This window comes from Octopus bimaculoides, chromosome 1 (genome assembly GCF_001194135.2).
Source record: "Octopus bimaculoides isolate UCB-OBI-ISO-001 chromosome 1, ASM119413v2, whole genome shotgun sequence".
Taxonomy (NCBI): Eukaryota; Metazoa; Mollusca; class Cephalopoda; order Octopoda; family Octopodidae; genus Octopus; species Octopus bimaculoides.
Window position 1 is genome coordinate 194,713,643 of NC_068981.1, and position 14,098 is coordinate 194,727,740.

General features: G+C 39.9%; 2 protein-coding genes across 2 annotated transcripts in view; one reads left to right on the forward strand and one right to left on the reverse strand.

Annotated features, from left to right (window-relative positions):
• LOC106869902 (ubiquitin carboxyl-terminal hydrolase calypso) overlaps positions 1-7,986 on the reverse strand; it is a 32,450-nt gene extending 24,464 nt beyond the window's left edge. The window contains exons 1-6 of the mRNA XM_052973833.1: positions 7,862-7,986; positions 5,009-5,038; positions 4,426-4,480; positions 2,946-3,075; positions 1,435-1,554; positions 731-792 (exon numbers count right to left, since the gene is read on the reverse strand). Of these exons, the coding sequence (XP_052829793.1) occupies positions 731-792; positions 1,435-1,554; positions 2,946-3,075; positions 4,426-4,480; positions 5,009-5,038; positions 7,862-7,955 (491 nt within the window). The 5' untranslated portion in view covers positions 7,956-7,986. The remainder of the gene's footprint in view (positions 1-730; positions 793-1,434; positions 1,555-2,945; positions 3,076-4,425; positions 4,481-5,008; positions 5,039-7,861) is intronic.
• Positions 7,987-9,899: 1,913 nt separating this feature from the next.
• The window catches only part of LOC128249661 (mitochondrial mRNA pseudouridine synthase Rpusd3-like), a 10,711-nt gene continuing 6,512 nt past the window's right edge, over positions 9,900-14,098 (forward strand). Inside the window, exons 1-3 of the mRNA XM_052973839.1 lie at positions 9,900-10,322; positions 11,461-11,505; positions 12,955-13,111. Coding sequence (XP_052829799.1) covers positions 9,989-10,322; positions 11,461-11,505; positions 12,955-13,111 — 536 coding nt within the window. The 5' untranslated portion in view covers positions 9,900-9,988. The remainder of the gene's footprint in view (positions 10,323-11,460; positions 11,506-12,954; positions 13,112-14,098) is intronic.

Below are 14,098 nucleotides of genomic sequence, written 5' to 3' on the forward strand. Positions count from 1 at the left end.
GGGAGAGAGAGAGAGGGAGAGAGAATGAGGTTAGACAGAAAATAAAATTGTACTGACCCCGCCCCACCGGAAAGGGGAAGACAAAAAATGTTGTTTATCATGAAGCTTTGCAATAAGTTCGAAGTTGACAAATTATATCATTGTTTTGATGGAAACCGCTCATTGCTTGAAAAATATTGGTCAAGTTTAATAAAATTTAATATGTACTCAATGCATGAAGTGTCATTGTTGGGCTCAAGGCCCAATGAAGAGCCCTCCACAGGAACCAGCTTAAAAGCCACCCGATAGGGTGGCTTTTAAGCTAGTATATTATATACATACACACACACACTCATATACAGTAATCCCTAACCATATCGTGGTTCACCTATCGCGGTTTACTATTTAAGCTTATGTCGATTCCTCCGTGGTGTTGTTCTGCATTTATAATAAAATATATACAAATTATAAAAATAATAATAAAAAATATACAGTACTGTACTGTTTCTACTTCACGGATTTTCACCTATCGTGGGGGTGGGGGCGTAACAACAGCGGCAGTCGAGGGATTATTGTGCATACATACATGCACACACGGATATGTACATAGGAAGTTTAACTATGAGAGATGTGCTGTACATATTTTAAAACTGGGAAATAAACCCTTCAAAAACAGAAATCTTTTTTTTTCGTGTTCTCTCCTTGTGTTAAGTAAAACATTAGATTTAGTATGAAGAAGTCACTAAGTTACCTGGCATGACTGTTGTGAGCTCGAGCAAGTTCTGGCATATTACCGATAGCATGGCCTTTATCCTGAGGAGAAAAAAAAAATAATATAAAAATAATTATTCCAAGATGTTATAAAACAAAGGAATTGACATGCGATTAAATCATCATCATCATTTAACGTCCGCCTTCCATGCTAGCATGGGTTGGACGATTTGACTGAGGACTGGCAAACCAAAAGGCTGCACCAGGCTCCAATCTGATCTAGCAAAGTTTCTACAGCTGGATGCTCTTCCTAATGCTAACCATTCCAAGAGTGTAGTGGGTGCTTTTTACGTGCCACCAACATGGGGGCCAGTCAGATGGCACTGGCATCGACCATGCTCATATGGTGATTTTTATGTGCCACTGGCACAGGAGACAGTCAGATGGCACTGGCATCAACCATGCTCGAATGGTGCTTTTTACGTGTCACTGGTATCGTCCATGACTATGATTTCACTTTACTCAACAGGTCATCTTAAGCACAGCATATTGCCCAACGATTGAAGGATACTTTCAAACAAGCCAGTTATGCGACACAGGCATTGGCCACGGCTACTATCTTACTTGGCCTGCCGGGTCTTCTCAAGCAGCTTCGAAGTATATTATGGCTGCATAACGAAATACCACATACCTACAAGTCATTAGACGACGATGATGATGAAGAATATTTGGTAGAGAACTTACTTCTGGATTCATGTTCTTGGTAAATTCTTTTAGTTTGGAGAGAGTTTTACCATGTCTGACCTTGTCATTGTTTAGAAGAATACTGAGTAAGGCATGAGTGGCACAAGAGTTTGGTATCACCTGTAAAGGTAAGAAACAGATGCAGGGTGAGGTTTGGTTGTGTGATTATGAAGCTTACTTCTCAAACACGTGGTCTCAGGTTCAGTCCCATCGCATGGTAGCTTTGTGAGTGGATTTGGTAGATGGAAACTGAAAGAATCCTCCCTTCCCCTCCACCCACCGGACTACCACATTATCTCCCTCATGTAAAATACCTGTTCTCTCTCTCTCTTCCCTTCTCCTGCAGCGTACCCCCTAAAAATGTCATCTCTCCCCTCCTCTTGTCAATTATATCATCATTACTATCCTGTTGTTACCATTCCTCATGGACCACAAGCCATCTTCCACCCCCTCCGTCCACCCTTTAACCCTTCTCGATCTTTACAGACGTCTCTTACCCCCTCTTCCATTTCCTCTACCTCTTGCCTCTCCATACACCCTTACGAGTCCCCCCCCCACCCACTCCTAGCTTCTCTATTCCCACTCATTTCTACCCACCTCGTACCTTTAGGGGCCATCTGGACATCTCATTACCACCATTTATCTCTTTGCAGCTCCCACTGATTCATCCTCTCTCTGTCCCCTAAATGTGAAAAACCATTCAGCTTCTCTACAACAAGAACCTTCCTTGCCCCTGACCCTTTCTCGAGCCCTTTAAACTCCACCCAGCATACAGATGCCCTTCCCCACCTCCTCCAAGTATTATTAGCTTGAGCCACAGAAACATCTGCTGTTTTGACCCATAATCGGGGCCTTTGACAAATGCTACCACCCTGGGCCAGAGTAACCCTGAGAGTAGAGGTGACTAAAGAATAACTCCAAACTCCCAAGTTGGATGCAGTTTAATGTGTTGCCCACAATTAGTCACCTGTGGGTGCAGGTGTGGCTGTGTGGTTAAGAAGTTTGCTTCCTAACCACAAGGTTCTGGGTTCAGTCCCACTGTGTGGCACCTTGGGAAAGTGTCTTTTACTATAGCCTTGAGTTGGCCAAAGCCTTTAAGTGGATTTGGTAGACAGAAACTGAAAGAAGCCTGTCATATGTGTGTGTGTGTTTGTGTTAGTCCCCCCCCACCACTTGACAACCAGTGTCGGTGTGTTTATGTCCCCCGTAACTTAGCGGTTTGGCAAAAGAGACTGATAGAACAAGTACTGGGCTTAGAAACCGGTAAGTACTAGAGTAAAAATTCTTCAAGGCAATGCCCCAGCATGGCCACAGTCTAATGACTGAAACAAGATAAAAAATAAACAATTCAACCAAATCATTAGCTACGCTCCCCTCCTTCTTACCCCCACCCACCTTCCCGCTCTCCCTCTGCTTTGTCTAAGATGGCATGCAAAGCTACGGGCACCGGCCCTCTCTCAAAGACAAATGGCTACAAGACAAAAAAAGAAAAAGGTGTGAAGAATTCTTACCTGTTTGGCAAAGAAAATGCTATTGACGGCTTTCTCATCGATCAAGAAAAACTCCTCTTCTGTATTGGTCTTGCGTCGACATCTTCGCTCTTCAATCCAGCGGAAGAGGAAAATAAAACCATAAACAGGTCTGGAGGGGAGGAGAAAGGAAAACATGGTGGAGGTTATCTGGACAGGAAACAGGAAGGTGATGATGATGATGGTGGTGATGATGATGATGGTGATGATGATAATGATTATGCTGCAGACTATGAGGAAGGCAATATTGTTTGTTTGTGTTGCTTAGCCCCAGGTCAGCTTTAAATGAACAGGTGGCACTGGCAACGACCATGCTCGAATGGTGCTTTTTACGTGCCACCGGGACGGGAGCCAGTCAGGCAGTACTGTCATCGGCCACGCCGTGTATGTGTGTGTGTGTGTGTGTATATATATACACACACACACAATGACAGGCTTCTTTCAGTTTCTGTCTACCATATACACTCACAAGGATTTGGTCAGCCCAGGGCTATAATAGAAGACACTTGTTCATGGTGTCATGTAGAGGGACTGAACCTGAAACCATATGGCTGGGAAGCAAACTTCTCTACCACATAACCAAGCCTGCACCTGAAACTCTTGACAGGATGGGGCCCCAGGACAACAATATGCATTCGAGGTGTCTAAGTTCACTAAGTCCTGCAAGCCAGCCATCATACAATAAGCCTTTGATCAAAGACGCTCCAGCTGTGACTATCTAGTGGAATCTTCAAAAACAGTCTGCCAAACACCAACCGCTTTAGAGAGTGCATGGGGTGCTTTTTACGTGGCACCTGCACAAACGCTTTTTATGTGACACCAGCAATGCATCCTTTTATTGTACTGTCCTTTCGAATGTTGGGATTCACAGAGGCAATGGCTGAGACCTTTGGCATTATGTTGTGCTTGAGGAGAAGACCCATTAAGCTGAGCAAAATCACAGTCATGGCAGATACTGGTGTCATGCAAATGGCACTTGTGCCAGTGGCATATAAAAGCACTTCTCAAGTATTGGGCCTCAATGAGGCAATGACCGAGTCCATTTGGCATTATGCTGTGCTTGAGAAAAAGACCCATTAAGCCAAGTAAAACCGCAGTCATGGCAGATACTGGTGTCACACAAATGGCACCCGTGCCAGTGGCACTGATTACACTCTCAGAGTGGTTATTGTTAGGAAGGGCATCCAACCGTAGAAACCATGCCAAAACAGACTGGATTCTAGCGCAGCCTTGCAGCTTGCCAGCCCTGGTCAAACCATTCAGCCCATGCCAGTCTGGACAACAGATGGTAAATGATGATGATGATGAATACAAGAGCAGAACTAAGTTTTGAGACCTTTCACATCTTACAGTCATCAGTTGAACACTTTAAAAGCTTTCATTAGTTTCTTTAATGAAGCTTCTTCTATTAAAGAAACTCACCAATAATTCTTAGAAAAGAATGCATGAAACTGAGTCGTACCCTTCTATCTGTTTCTGTAGATCATAGATTTCTTCCACCTGGACACCTTGTACACCTAAGCAAAATCAATATAATTAATTAATAATTTACTGTTGATTTCGAATTTGCAAAAACGGATAAAAAAACTTAACATTTGGCTCAAAATTGAAATCACAAGATTAGGAAATAGCAAAAAACATTTATTTATTATCATCCATGTTTAATCCTTTAGCATTTAACCCTTTTGTTACTGTATTTCTGTTGAGATGTTCTGTATTTCTTTTAATTACTTTAAGCATAACAAAGGATTTAGTAAAATAACTTAGTTATCATTAAGCTAGTGTTTCTGTACTATAGAACCAGAGGTGGTTTCAGCCGGGTTGGTATCAAAAGAGTTAAATTAATCATTTGTTAACCCTTTCATTTCCATATTTCTGTTGAGATGCTCTGTTTCTTTCAATTAATTTTGAGATACTCTGTGTTTCTTTCAGTTAATCTTAAATATAACAAAGAATTTAGTAAAATAACTTAGTTATCATTAAGCTAGTGTTAGGAACATAAATTGGGACTAAGGTTTGGTGGAAGATTTTAATTCAAAACTTACCAAAGTCTTCCAGAAGCAATGTGAAGAGACCTACAAAGAAATAAAGAATGGTAAATAAATAACAGAGAAATGGTAAAGTTAATAATTTGACTTTAGATTTATTGTTCTATACAGGGGAAAACATAAACTGCTGTTGTTGAGGACATATCAGCACCCTCCTCCTCCTCATTGTTGTAATAGAGTGCCTTCCAATGCTTTGCTCTGGGTATCGGCTACCAGATGCTATCAGACAGTAGATTTCTCCTTTTACTTGATATACATGTGGAAAAATACATAAATATCCATAGAATATAAACAAACAAATTTTAATATGAGAAGATGGATTGAACAGGCTTTATTACAAATCACTACAATTGTTTCAATGCATCATTATCAGGTGTTAATTGCTGAATGTTGCATGTATTATTATATGCAATATTGTATTAATATGATTCAACAACAGCTGTATGCATGTGCCTTATCTTTAGTTTCTCCATATTCTATATCAAAGAAAAGCATCCAGCTGTAGGAACCATGCCAAAACAGACAAATGGAGCCAGCGGAGCCTGGAGATTATGATTCTGAAAAAAAATTTTTGTCAAATTTTTTTTTTCAAAATATGTGGAAAAATACAGATTATGATTTGGAAAAAAATTTCAAAACATTTCTGTAGTTACGGTTAGGGTTTTAGGGTTAGGGTTGGGGAAAAAAGTAAAAATTGAAGAATTTGGGGAGGGGGGAAAATTTAACAATGCCAATTTTTGGCAAATTTTCCGAACCTCCGTATCTAAAAACAGGGGTTCTGGGCAAAAAATTTTTTTTAAATAAACAAATTTGGGAGAAAATGGTGGTGGTGGTGGGAGGAATGGAAGTCTTTCCGTCCATAAATGACCTTTACAATTTGAAGAATTCAGAAAACAATGAAAAACAAGGACAACTCAGTAGAGTTTATAGGAAAACAGAGAAAGAAAAAAATAAAGTTTTATTAGGAATATGAGAACACTTCCACCTGGGCTCAATTGATTGCACACACAACATCTAGACAATGCAATACAATAAATTGTGGAAGTTGTAAAGATAATTTATGGACACTCTATATATATGTGGTGAGACAACTCCAAACATGTTTCGGTTGTATTCTCACCTTATCAGTAAAGTATATAATCATCATTTAATGTCCATTTTCCATGCTACCATAAATTGGACAGTTTGACACGATCCAGCAAGCAGCATTAAGATACAATGTCAGTTTTGGCATGGTTTCTAAGGCTGGATGAACTTTGTAGAGTGTGCTGGGTGCTTTTCTTGTGTCACTGGTATTAATGAGGTTGCCTAGTGATTTGGTTGACAGCAAAAGAAGAAGAAACGGAGGGAAAAGCCTCCTTGACTATATGTGGGTGGGTTAAAGTTTGAGAGAGGGACAGGCATGGGTGTCTTATTTCAGTATGGGACTGCCCCATCCCATCCCAGTATAAGATGGGGGTGGGGTGAGGCAGTCTGGTATGACTGTCATCGACCACGCTCAAATGGTGCATTGTATTTGCAACTGGCATGGTGTAGGGAACAAATAATGTAAACATGTATACCTACCTACCTACCTACCTGCATGCACACACACACAAGGGTTTCACCAAAAGAAATACAAGTAGGCATAACTTTTTGTTTTATATTTCTTTTACACAAGTCGTTCAAACGGCACAAGTTGGTAGAATAAACTCTTTCTCTGTACGAAGGTACAACTCAGCTTAGTCTCCATCGCTGAACTCAACTCTCAAGTCGTCTTTGAAAAAAAATTCAGATATGCACAGTTGAGTCCTGATTGAACAAACCTATGCTCAAAGGCGCTCCAGTTACGATCCCCACGCCCTGTTTAATTCCATATCAACCCTGAATGAGAACAGACTTATGAACAGTCACATTCCAGCAGTAACTATCTCATCATTTTGTACATCGAGAACTACATTGTTTAATGCATACCTGTTCGTTTAAAGACGACAGGGAGTGACTTGAGGGAGATTTGGCTGCTATTTCTGATAAGCTCAGTGACCATGTAAAAATGTTCCTTATTGGTTGACGAAGAACCAAGTTTAGTGTAGAGAAGGTGGTAGCGATGATGTTAGGAGACTAATAATGGTGCGGTGTTGGTAGCCAAATAATGATACTGTGATGGTAAGTAAAGATGATAATGATGTTGTAATGATTGCGTACATAAGGCGGGAAATGATGTTGATTTTATTGTGGTAGTTAATAAAGTGGACGATGCGGTAGTCGTTCCTTACTCGAATGAAAGACGACAGACACTGTAACAACGTAATATTGTCAGTACGAACAACAACAACATTATCGTATCATTAATCTTATCTTTAAATGAGATGAAATTTATCTTTTTTAATATTTACGTCTGCGAAGGACAATACATTTGGCAGAATCGCAGACAACATTTCTGGCGGTATTTAGTTACAACTGTTTACGTCCCGTGGTCAGTTTTGCTGTTCAATCCCGTTATTTAAAACAAAATACCTGTTAGGTACCGCGGTTAATACAATCGATCATACCCACAGTTCTAAATGGATCGCCTAATCATTATATAAGAAAACAATATTTACATCTACACGACGTTTCGATCTGTTATAATTTATTTAGAAATAAAAGGGTCCTAGTTCGAATCCAGTTTGGTATTACTCACGCACACACACAAAGGAATAATGACAAAATATAGTCTTGATGTAAATATTAAAAAGAAGAAAACGTTTCATTTCTAAAGATGAAGCAAATTAATTAGAAATTATATTAACACCAATTCATCTCAGCCGTTGACTCAGTCGTAATTTACAAACTAATATAGAAGATAAATAATAATAAAATATAACAAACCAGGGTCACTTTCTAACTCCAGCCAACCTTTGTTCATGTTTTTCTTAAGAAAAGACAAACCGTGAAAAGTGGAGCGAGTTAGCCATTGTTTCATACACGGTGTCTATAGAAAATATCCCCATTGATATAGAATACCGGATTACATTTGTACTCTTCTGTATACCTCCGTAGTTTTTTTTTTTTACCAAATTTATGTAAATAATTAAGAAATTATATTTGTTTTATGAATGTATGTATATCTGTGCATTAATAATGTACCTTTTCTTATAATATATATCTGTGCTTATAACATATAGTAAGTATAGTTTCTTAATTGTATGTAGTAATTAGCCAAGAAACAGTGAAAGTGCGATTGGCAATGAAATAATAATGTTAATAAGTTTTGTATTGTAGAAAGTTAAGAGAAAAAAAGTAAGATTTCAAAGTAGGAAAATAACAGAAAAATCGCGACTAAATTATTGGCAGACGGCAAAGAATTTTTATGCAAGGGAAATAACTTGTTAAACTTATTGAAGAGTTATCTTCCTTAAATTCTGCCCCTTTACGCTAAAATGCCAGAGATAAATTTTATTTTTCATTGTCCATGGCGCCCATTATATTGACACTGTATAAATAGCATTTATACAGTAGATTAATTAACGAGGTATGGTGAGTTCAAATCCATAACAGTCATTTTGTCATTTCTCTGAAACAGACATTTAGTTGTACTGGAGAAATTACGAAATTATCCACAAATTGTTTGGCGTCTTATCCACGAAAAAGTTTTTCTGTCGTTCAGTTTGTTCAATCGGAACTACAGTTAAGTACTATCCTTGATGACCAGTGTGTGTTATTGAACGATTATCGCTGGATAAATCAAACATCAACTTCAGGTGAAATATGCTGTAACACGAAAGATGTATCTTGTAAAACACAACCTTTATAATCACCTACTGCCCAAGCTGTAGCAAATCTCTTTTGATTCCTTGCAGAATGAATATCTACCGACTTTACTAGGTCTTTGCTTCTCATCCGTGGTAGTTCTGTAATCTCGCTGGGAAAGCCTCTACTTTTGTGATCCGATTTATGTCCAACTCTACATTATACACATAAAGTGAATGTCCTTAAAACTATCTCTTCCACTCCATTAAGCCAAATATGAAAACAACACCTGCCATTTCAAACCAACACGGGGACCATCTCTGATAATGTCCCTCCAGTTACTCTCATAGTGTGCTCCCTATCTTTGCCGAATTCATCAAACTATTCATAGGGAACAGGATGACTGCGTGTTTCTTTGCAAAATACAGTCACTATTCATACCAAGAACATAATATTGTATCAGTCCCCGCATGATGAACACAGAACTAAATCTCTCAATGTTGATAGAAATTCTACTTTTCTGATGATGTAAAACTTGCCACCATTATATACTAAGAAGATACTCTTTTTTCACTCTTTTACTTGTTTCAGTCATTTGACTGTGGCCATGCTGGAGCACCGCCTTTAGTCGAGCAAATCAACCCCAGGACTTATTCTTTGGAAGCCTAGTACTTATTCTATCTATCTCTTTTGCCGAACCGCTAAGTTACGGGGGCGTAAACACACCAGCATCGGTTGTCAAGCGATGTTGGGGGACAAACACAGACACACAAACACACACACACACACACACACACACACACACACACACATATATACATATACATATACATATATACGACGGGCTTCTTTCAGCTTCCGTCTACCAAATCCACTCACAAGGCTTTGGTCGGCTCGATGCTATAGTAGAAGACACTTGCCCAAGGTGCCACGTAGTGGGACTGAACCCGGAACCATGTGGTTCGTAAGCAAGCTACTTACCACACAGCCTATATTTTGTCTTTTTTTTATGTGCACGGAAGTCTCATTTTCATAAAATGTTCTCAGCAGCCTATGCTATGTAAATGCAAATCCCAACGCTTTATGGTTTAATAATCTTATCAAATTGCAACCCATCCCGTTCACATGGTCACGTTAAGGTGTGTTTAATTATCTCCCTTCTATTTACTGACATGGGAGGTAACTCTTCGTGTTAACCGGAATGAAGGATAAACATTTCCTTTTCACCGTTTCTTAAGAGATCAACATTTGGTGTAACATTGTCCAATGTTACCACTAGTATTGAACCCGCGTCACCTTACTAAGTGTGGTAATCATCTCCTGAAAGCCTTATTTCCTCCTCCTCCTCACTACCCGACAAAAGCACGCTTCTGTAATATAACACAGAGGAGATGGATTCACACGAGAGAAATTGGTGCGTGCCTTTCGTCTTCTCAAGACATCAACATTGGTGCGAACCTTTACCAAACACCGGACCTTGCTTGTAATTCTTCCTACAGATATCACAGTTCATTCCGTTCTGAACGTAAAGAAGACTTCAGTTCTCTCAAAATGACTCGATTTATGGAAAATATTTTAAACCACGTTATTTACGAAGATGGTAATATATTTACATTTGTCTCCGTTTTGTGTTTACGGTTTATATTTGTGACCCACGTGTGGTTTTGGTACCTTCTTTGTACCTGTGTCATACAGTCATTTCCTAAAGTGTGTATCTTTTATTTGTTTCAGTCATTGGACTGCGGCCATGCTGTAGCATTGCTTTCAATGGTTTTAGCCAAACAGATCGACAAGGGATTAAACAGTAACAGCTAAATATTAATAACAGCCACATTAGCACCAGTTGTCTCTATCTACCATGTTCTCTGGAGGAAAAGACTGTTGATAGCTTTGACCGGTTGCACTACAATGTGGCCGTGACCTTGTCATGTGTTGTCACACTGTCATCACTGCTTGAGAAACCGTTATCACACTTTGTTTATGACCTTGACAGACCTTGTAATACTGTGATGGTCACTTTGGCAGATCTTACCTCCCTGTGACCATGAGCTTGATTGGCCCTACCACTGTGGCTATGACCTTCTTTGAGCTCACCCATCCAACCTTGACCATGTCTAATCCTACCACTCTGATCTTGATCTTGACTGACCATACCAATCTGGTCATCTCCTTGATAGGCCACACCATACTGTGACCATACACATACCATACTGTGTGTCCATGACCTCTGCAGACCCAAGCAAACTCTGTCCAGCATCGTGGTCAGCCCTACCAGACTGTTGCGACTGATGTAGTTTCTTATTTCTTTATTGCCCACAAGGGGCTAAACGTAGAGGAGACAAACAAGGACAGACAAGGGAATAAGTCGATTACATCGACCCCAGTGCGTAACTGGTACTTAATTTATCGACCCCCAAAAAGATGAAAGGCAAAGTCGACCTCGGCGGAATTTGAACACAGAACGTAAAGACAGACGAAATAACGGTAAGCATTTCGCCCAGCATGCTAACGTTTCTGCCAGGTCGCCGCCTTTGATGTAGTTCCTATTTAGTTTTGAACATCTGTAAACCAACATTTGTACAAGGAAAATGCATGAGGAACGAGAAACCAAGAAGGTTAGCATTTGAGGGTCACCACCACCACCATCTCCACAAACATCATAGTCATCCTCTTCTACCATTGTTACCAAGCACCACCACCACCGTCTCTAACCTGTGTTTTCTTCTTCTTCTCATTAGATGATGTCGTTGCCATAAATAAACCCAGTGGAGTCACAGTTTTTGGTAAGTTGCTATTTATTTATTTCAATATATTTTAGAGAATAAATTATTGAGAATAATTACTCAGGGACCTCCTCCGCCTCATCATCATCATCACCACCACCACCACCACCACCACCACCACCATCACCATCACCATCATCATCATTTAACGTCTGGGTGGGACGTTACCACAAGAGCTGACTAGGCCGAAGCCTGCACCGGGGCTCTGTGACTGTTTTGGCAGGAATTTTACGACTTCCGAACACCAACCACTCAGCAGAGTGGACTTAGTGCTTTTTAAGTGGCCCAAGCACAAGCGAGGTCAGTTTTGGCAAGGTTTTTACAGCTGGATGCCCTTCCTAACACTGACCACAAAACAAAAAAATAAGCTAGTGTTGATGTATTTCATTTAAGGGACACTAAAAGGCTAACTTGGCACAGGTGTGGCTGTGTTGTACGTATTCTGTCAGTCTCTTTTGCCAAACCGTTAAGTTACAGGGATGTAAACACACCAACACTGGTTGTTAAGCAGAGGTGGGGGACAAACACTCACACACATATATCATGGGCTTCTCTCAATTTCCGTCTACCAAATCCACTTACATGGCTTTGGTCGGCCCAGGGTTAAAGTAGAAGACATTTATTGAAGGTGCCACGCAATAGGACTGAACCCGGAGCCATGTGTTTGGGAAGCAAGCTTCTTACCACACAACCACTTTTACACCTTACCCCCCTCCCCCATAATATGTGCTGAGAATCACGATGTTCCAGATATGTACTGAAAGTGACCGCGGGTCAAGTGGAAGATGGTGATGTTGTAGTAAAAGCAAGGAGATTGTGGAGGATTAGGGTTAAATGGTTTGATGGTGGAGGGGCAGACGTTGACCAAGGTCAGTGGTATGAGAAACGGTGATGTGTGCCACCTGAATAGAACTCCCCAAAGAGCTTTGAGCTTGTGGAATTGTTAATTAAAGAACATAGAAGAGCAGAGATGTATGAAGGTACAAACCTATCCGACCCATATTACTATACGATGATGATGATAATGATGATGATGACGATGGGGATGATGATTATGGTGGTGGTGGTGCTGCTGCTGATGTCAAAAGTCATTAAAATTTTGTTTTCATCTCCTTAATTTCTGAAAATCATTTCCATTCAGATATTTTTTCCTGTTTGGGAGAGTGTGATGATATTCTCTGTCTGTCTGTCTTTCTGCATGTGTGTGTATGTGTGTGTATGTGTGTGTGTGTGTGTGTGTGTGTGTGTGTCTGTCTGTCTGTCTGTCTCTATCTCTCTCTCTCTCTTTCTGCATGTGTGTGTACGTGTGTCTGTCTGTCTGTCTGTCTGTCTGTCTGTCTCTCTCTCTCTCTCTTTCTCGCTCTCTCTCCCTCTCTCTCCACTTCTCCATTGGATTTATCCAAGATTAGGAGGCTGATCTCAACATATCGTTCATCTTATTATTTACAGGTCAGAAAGTCCGTGAACATGAAGATGAGAAAGGTTATTGCCTCCCGATATTTGCTGATTCGGAACCAGACCCCAATCTTTGTCTGGCTGACATAATGCCACTTCTTAGAAGACATTTCAAATCTCCTGCCCTCACCATTGTCCACTCAATCAAAATGTAAGCAATAAGGCTTTTTTTTCTTTTTCCTTAATACTTCTTAGAACATTCTATAATTTTTTCTTTCAATCTTCCCATTTTCCTTGGATATCCCACAATTCCTTATTTCTTTATTGCCCAGAGGGCAATAGAGGGACATAGAGGGGACAAACAAGGACAGACAAAGGGATTAAGTTGATTACATCGACCCCAGTGCGTAATTGGTACTTAATTTATCCACCCCGAAAGGATGAAAGGCAAAGTCGACCTCGGCGGAATTTGAACTCAGAACGTAACAGCAGACAAAATACCGTGCTAACAATTCTTCCAGCTCCCACAATGCCGATATTTTATGTACCACATCTTATCGAGAACTCTGTCTTTCATCTAGCTAAGATCATTGAGAGCAATACCAGTGATAATACAGTTCTATATTCAAGAGATGAGGAATTATTTACATTATTTACATTTGACGGATATTTCTCCTCATCTTGTTTGTTGTTAACACGTTTCAGTTGAGATACCCTCCAGCCTTCATCAGGTGTCTTGGGGAAATTTTGAACCTGCGTTCTCATTCCTAAGGTATTCTTTGATGTTATTATTATTATTATTATGCCCATGGGCATATGGCGTAGTGGTTAAGAGTGTAGGCTACTAACCTCAAGATTCCGAGTTCAATTCCAGGCAGTGACCTGAATAATAATAATAATAATAATAATAATAATTAATAATAATAATAATAATAATTAATAATAATAATAATAACGATAAAATCGAAAAATAGCTTAGGAATAAGAACCCAGGTTCTAATTTCCCCAAGACACCTGAGGAAGGCTGGAGGGTATATCAGGCGAAACATCGTGTTAACAACAAACAAGATGAGGACAAATATCTGTCAAATGTAAATAAAGTAAATATATACCAGTGATGTTCTGGGGTTCATATTTAATCACCCCACTCTATCATTATCCCACCACACCCTACCATCACCCCACTCCACCTACCACC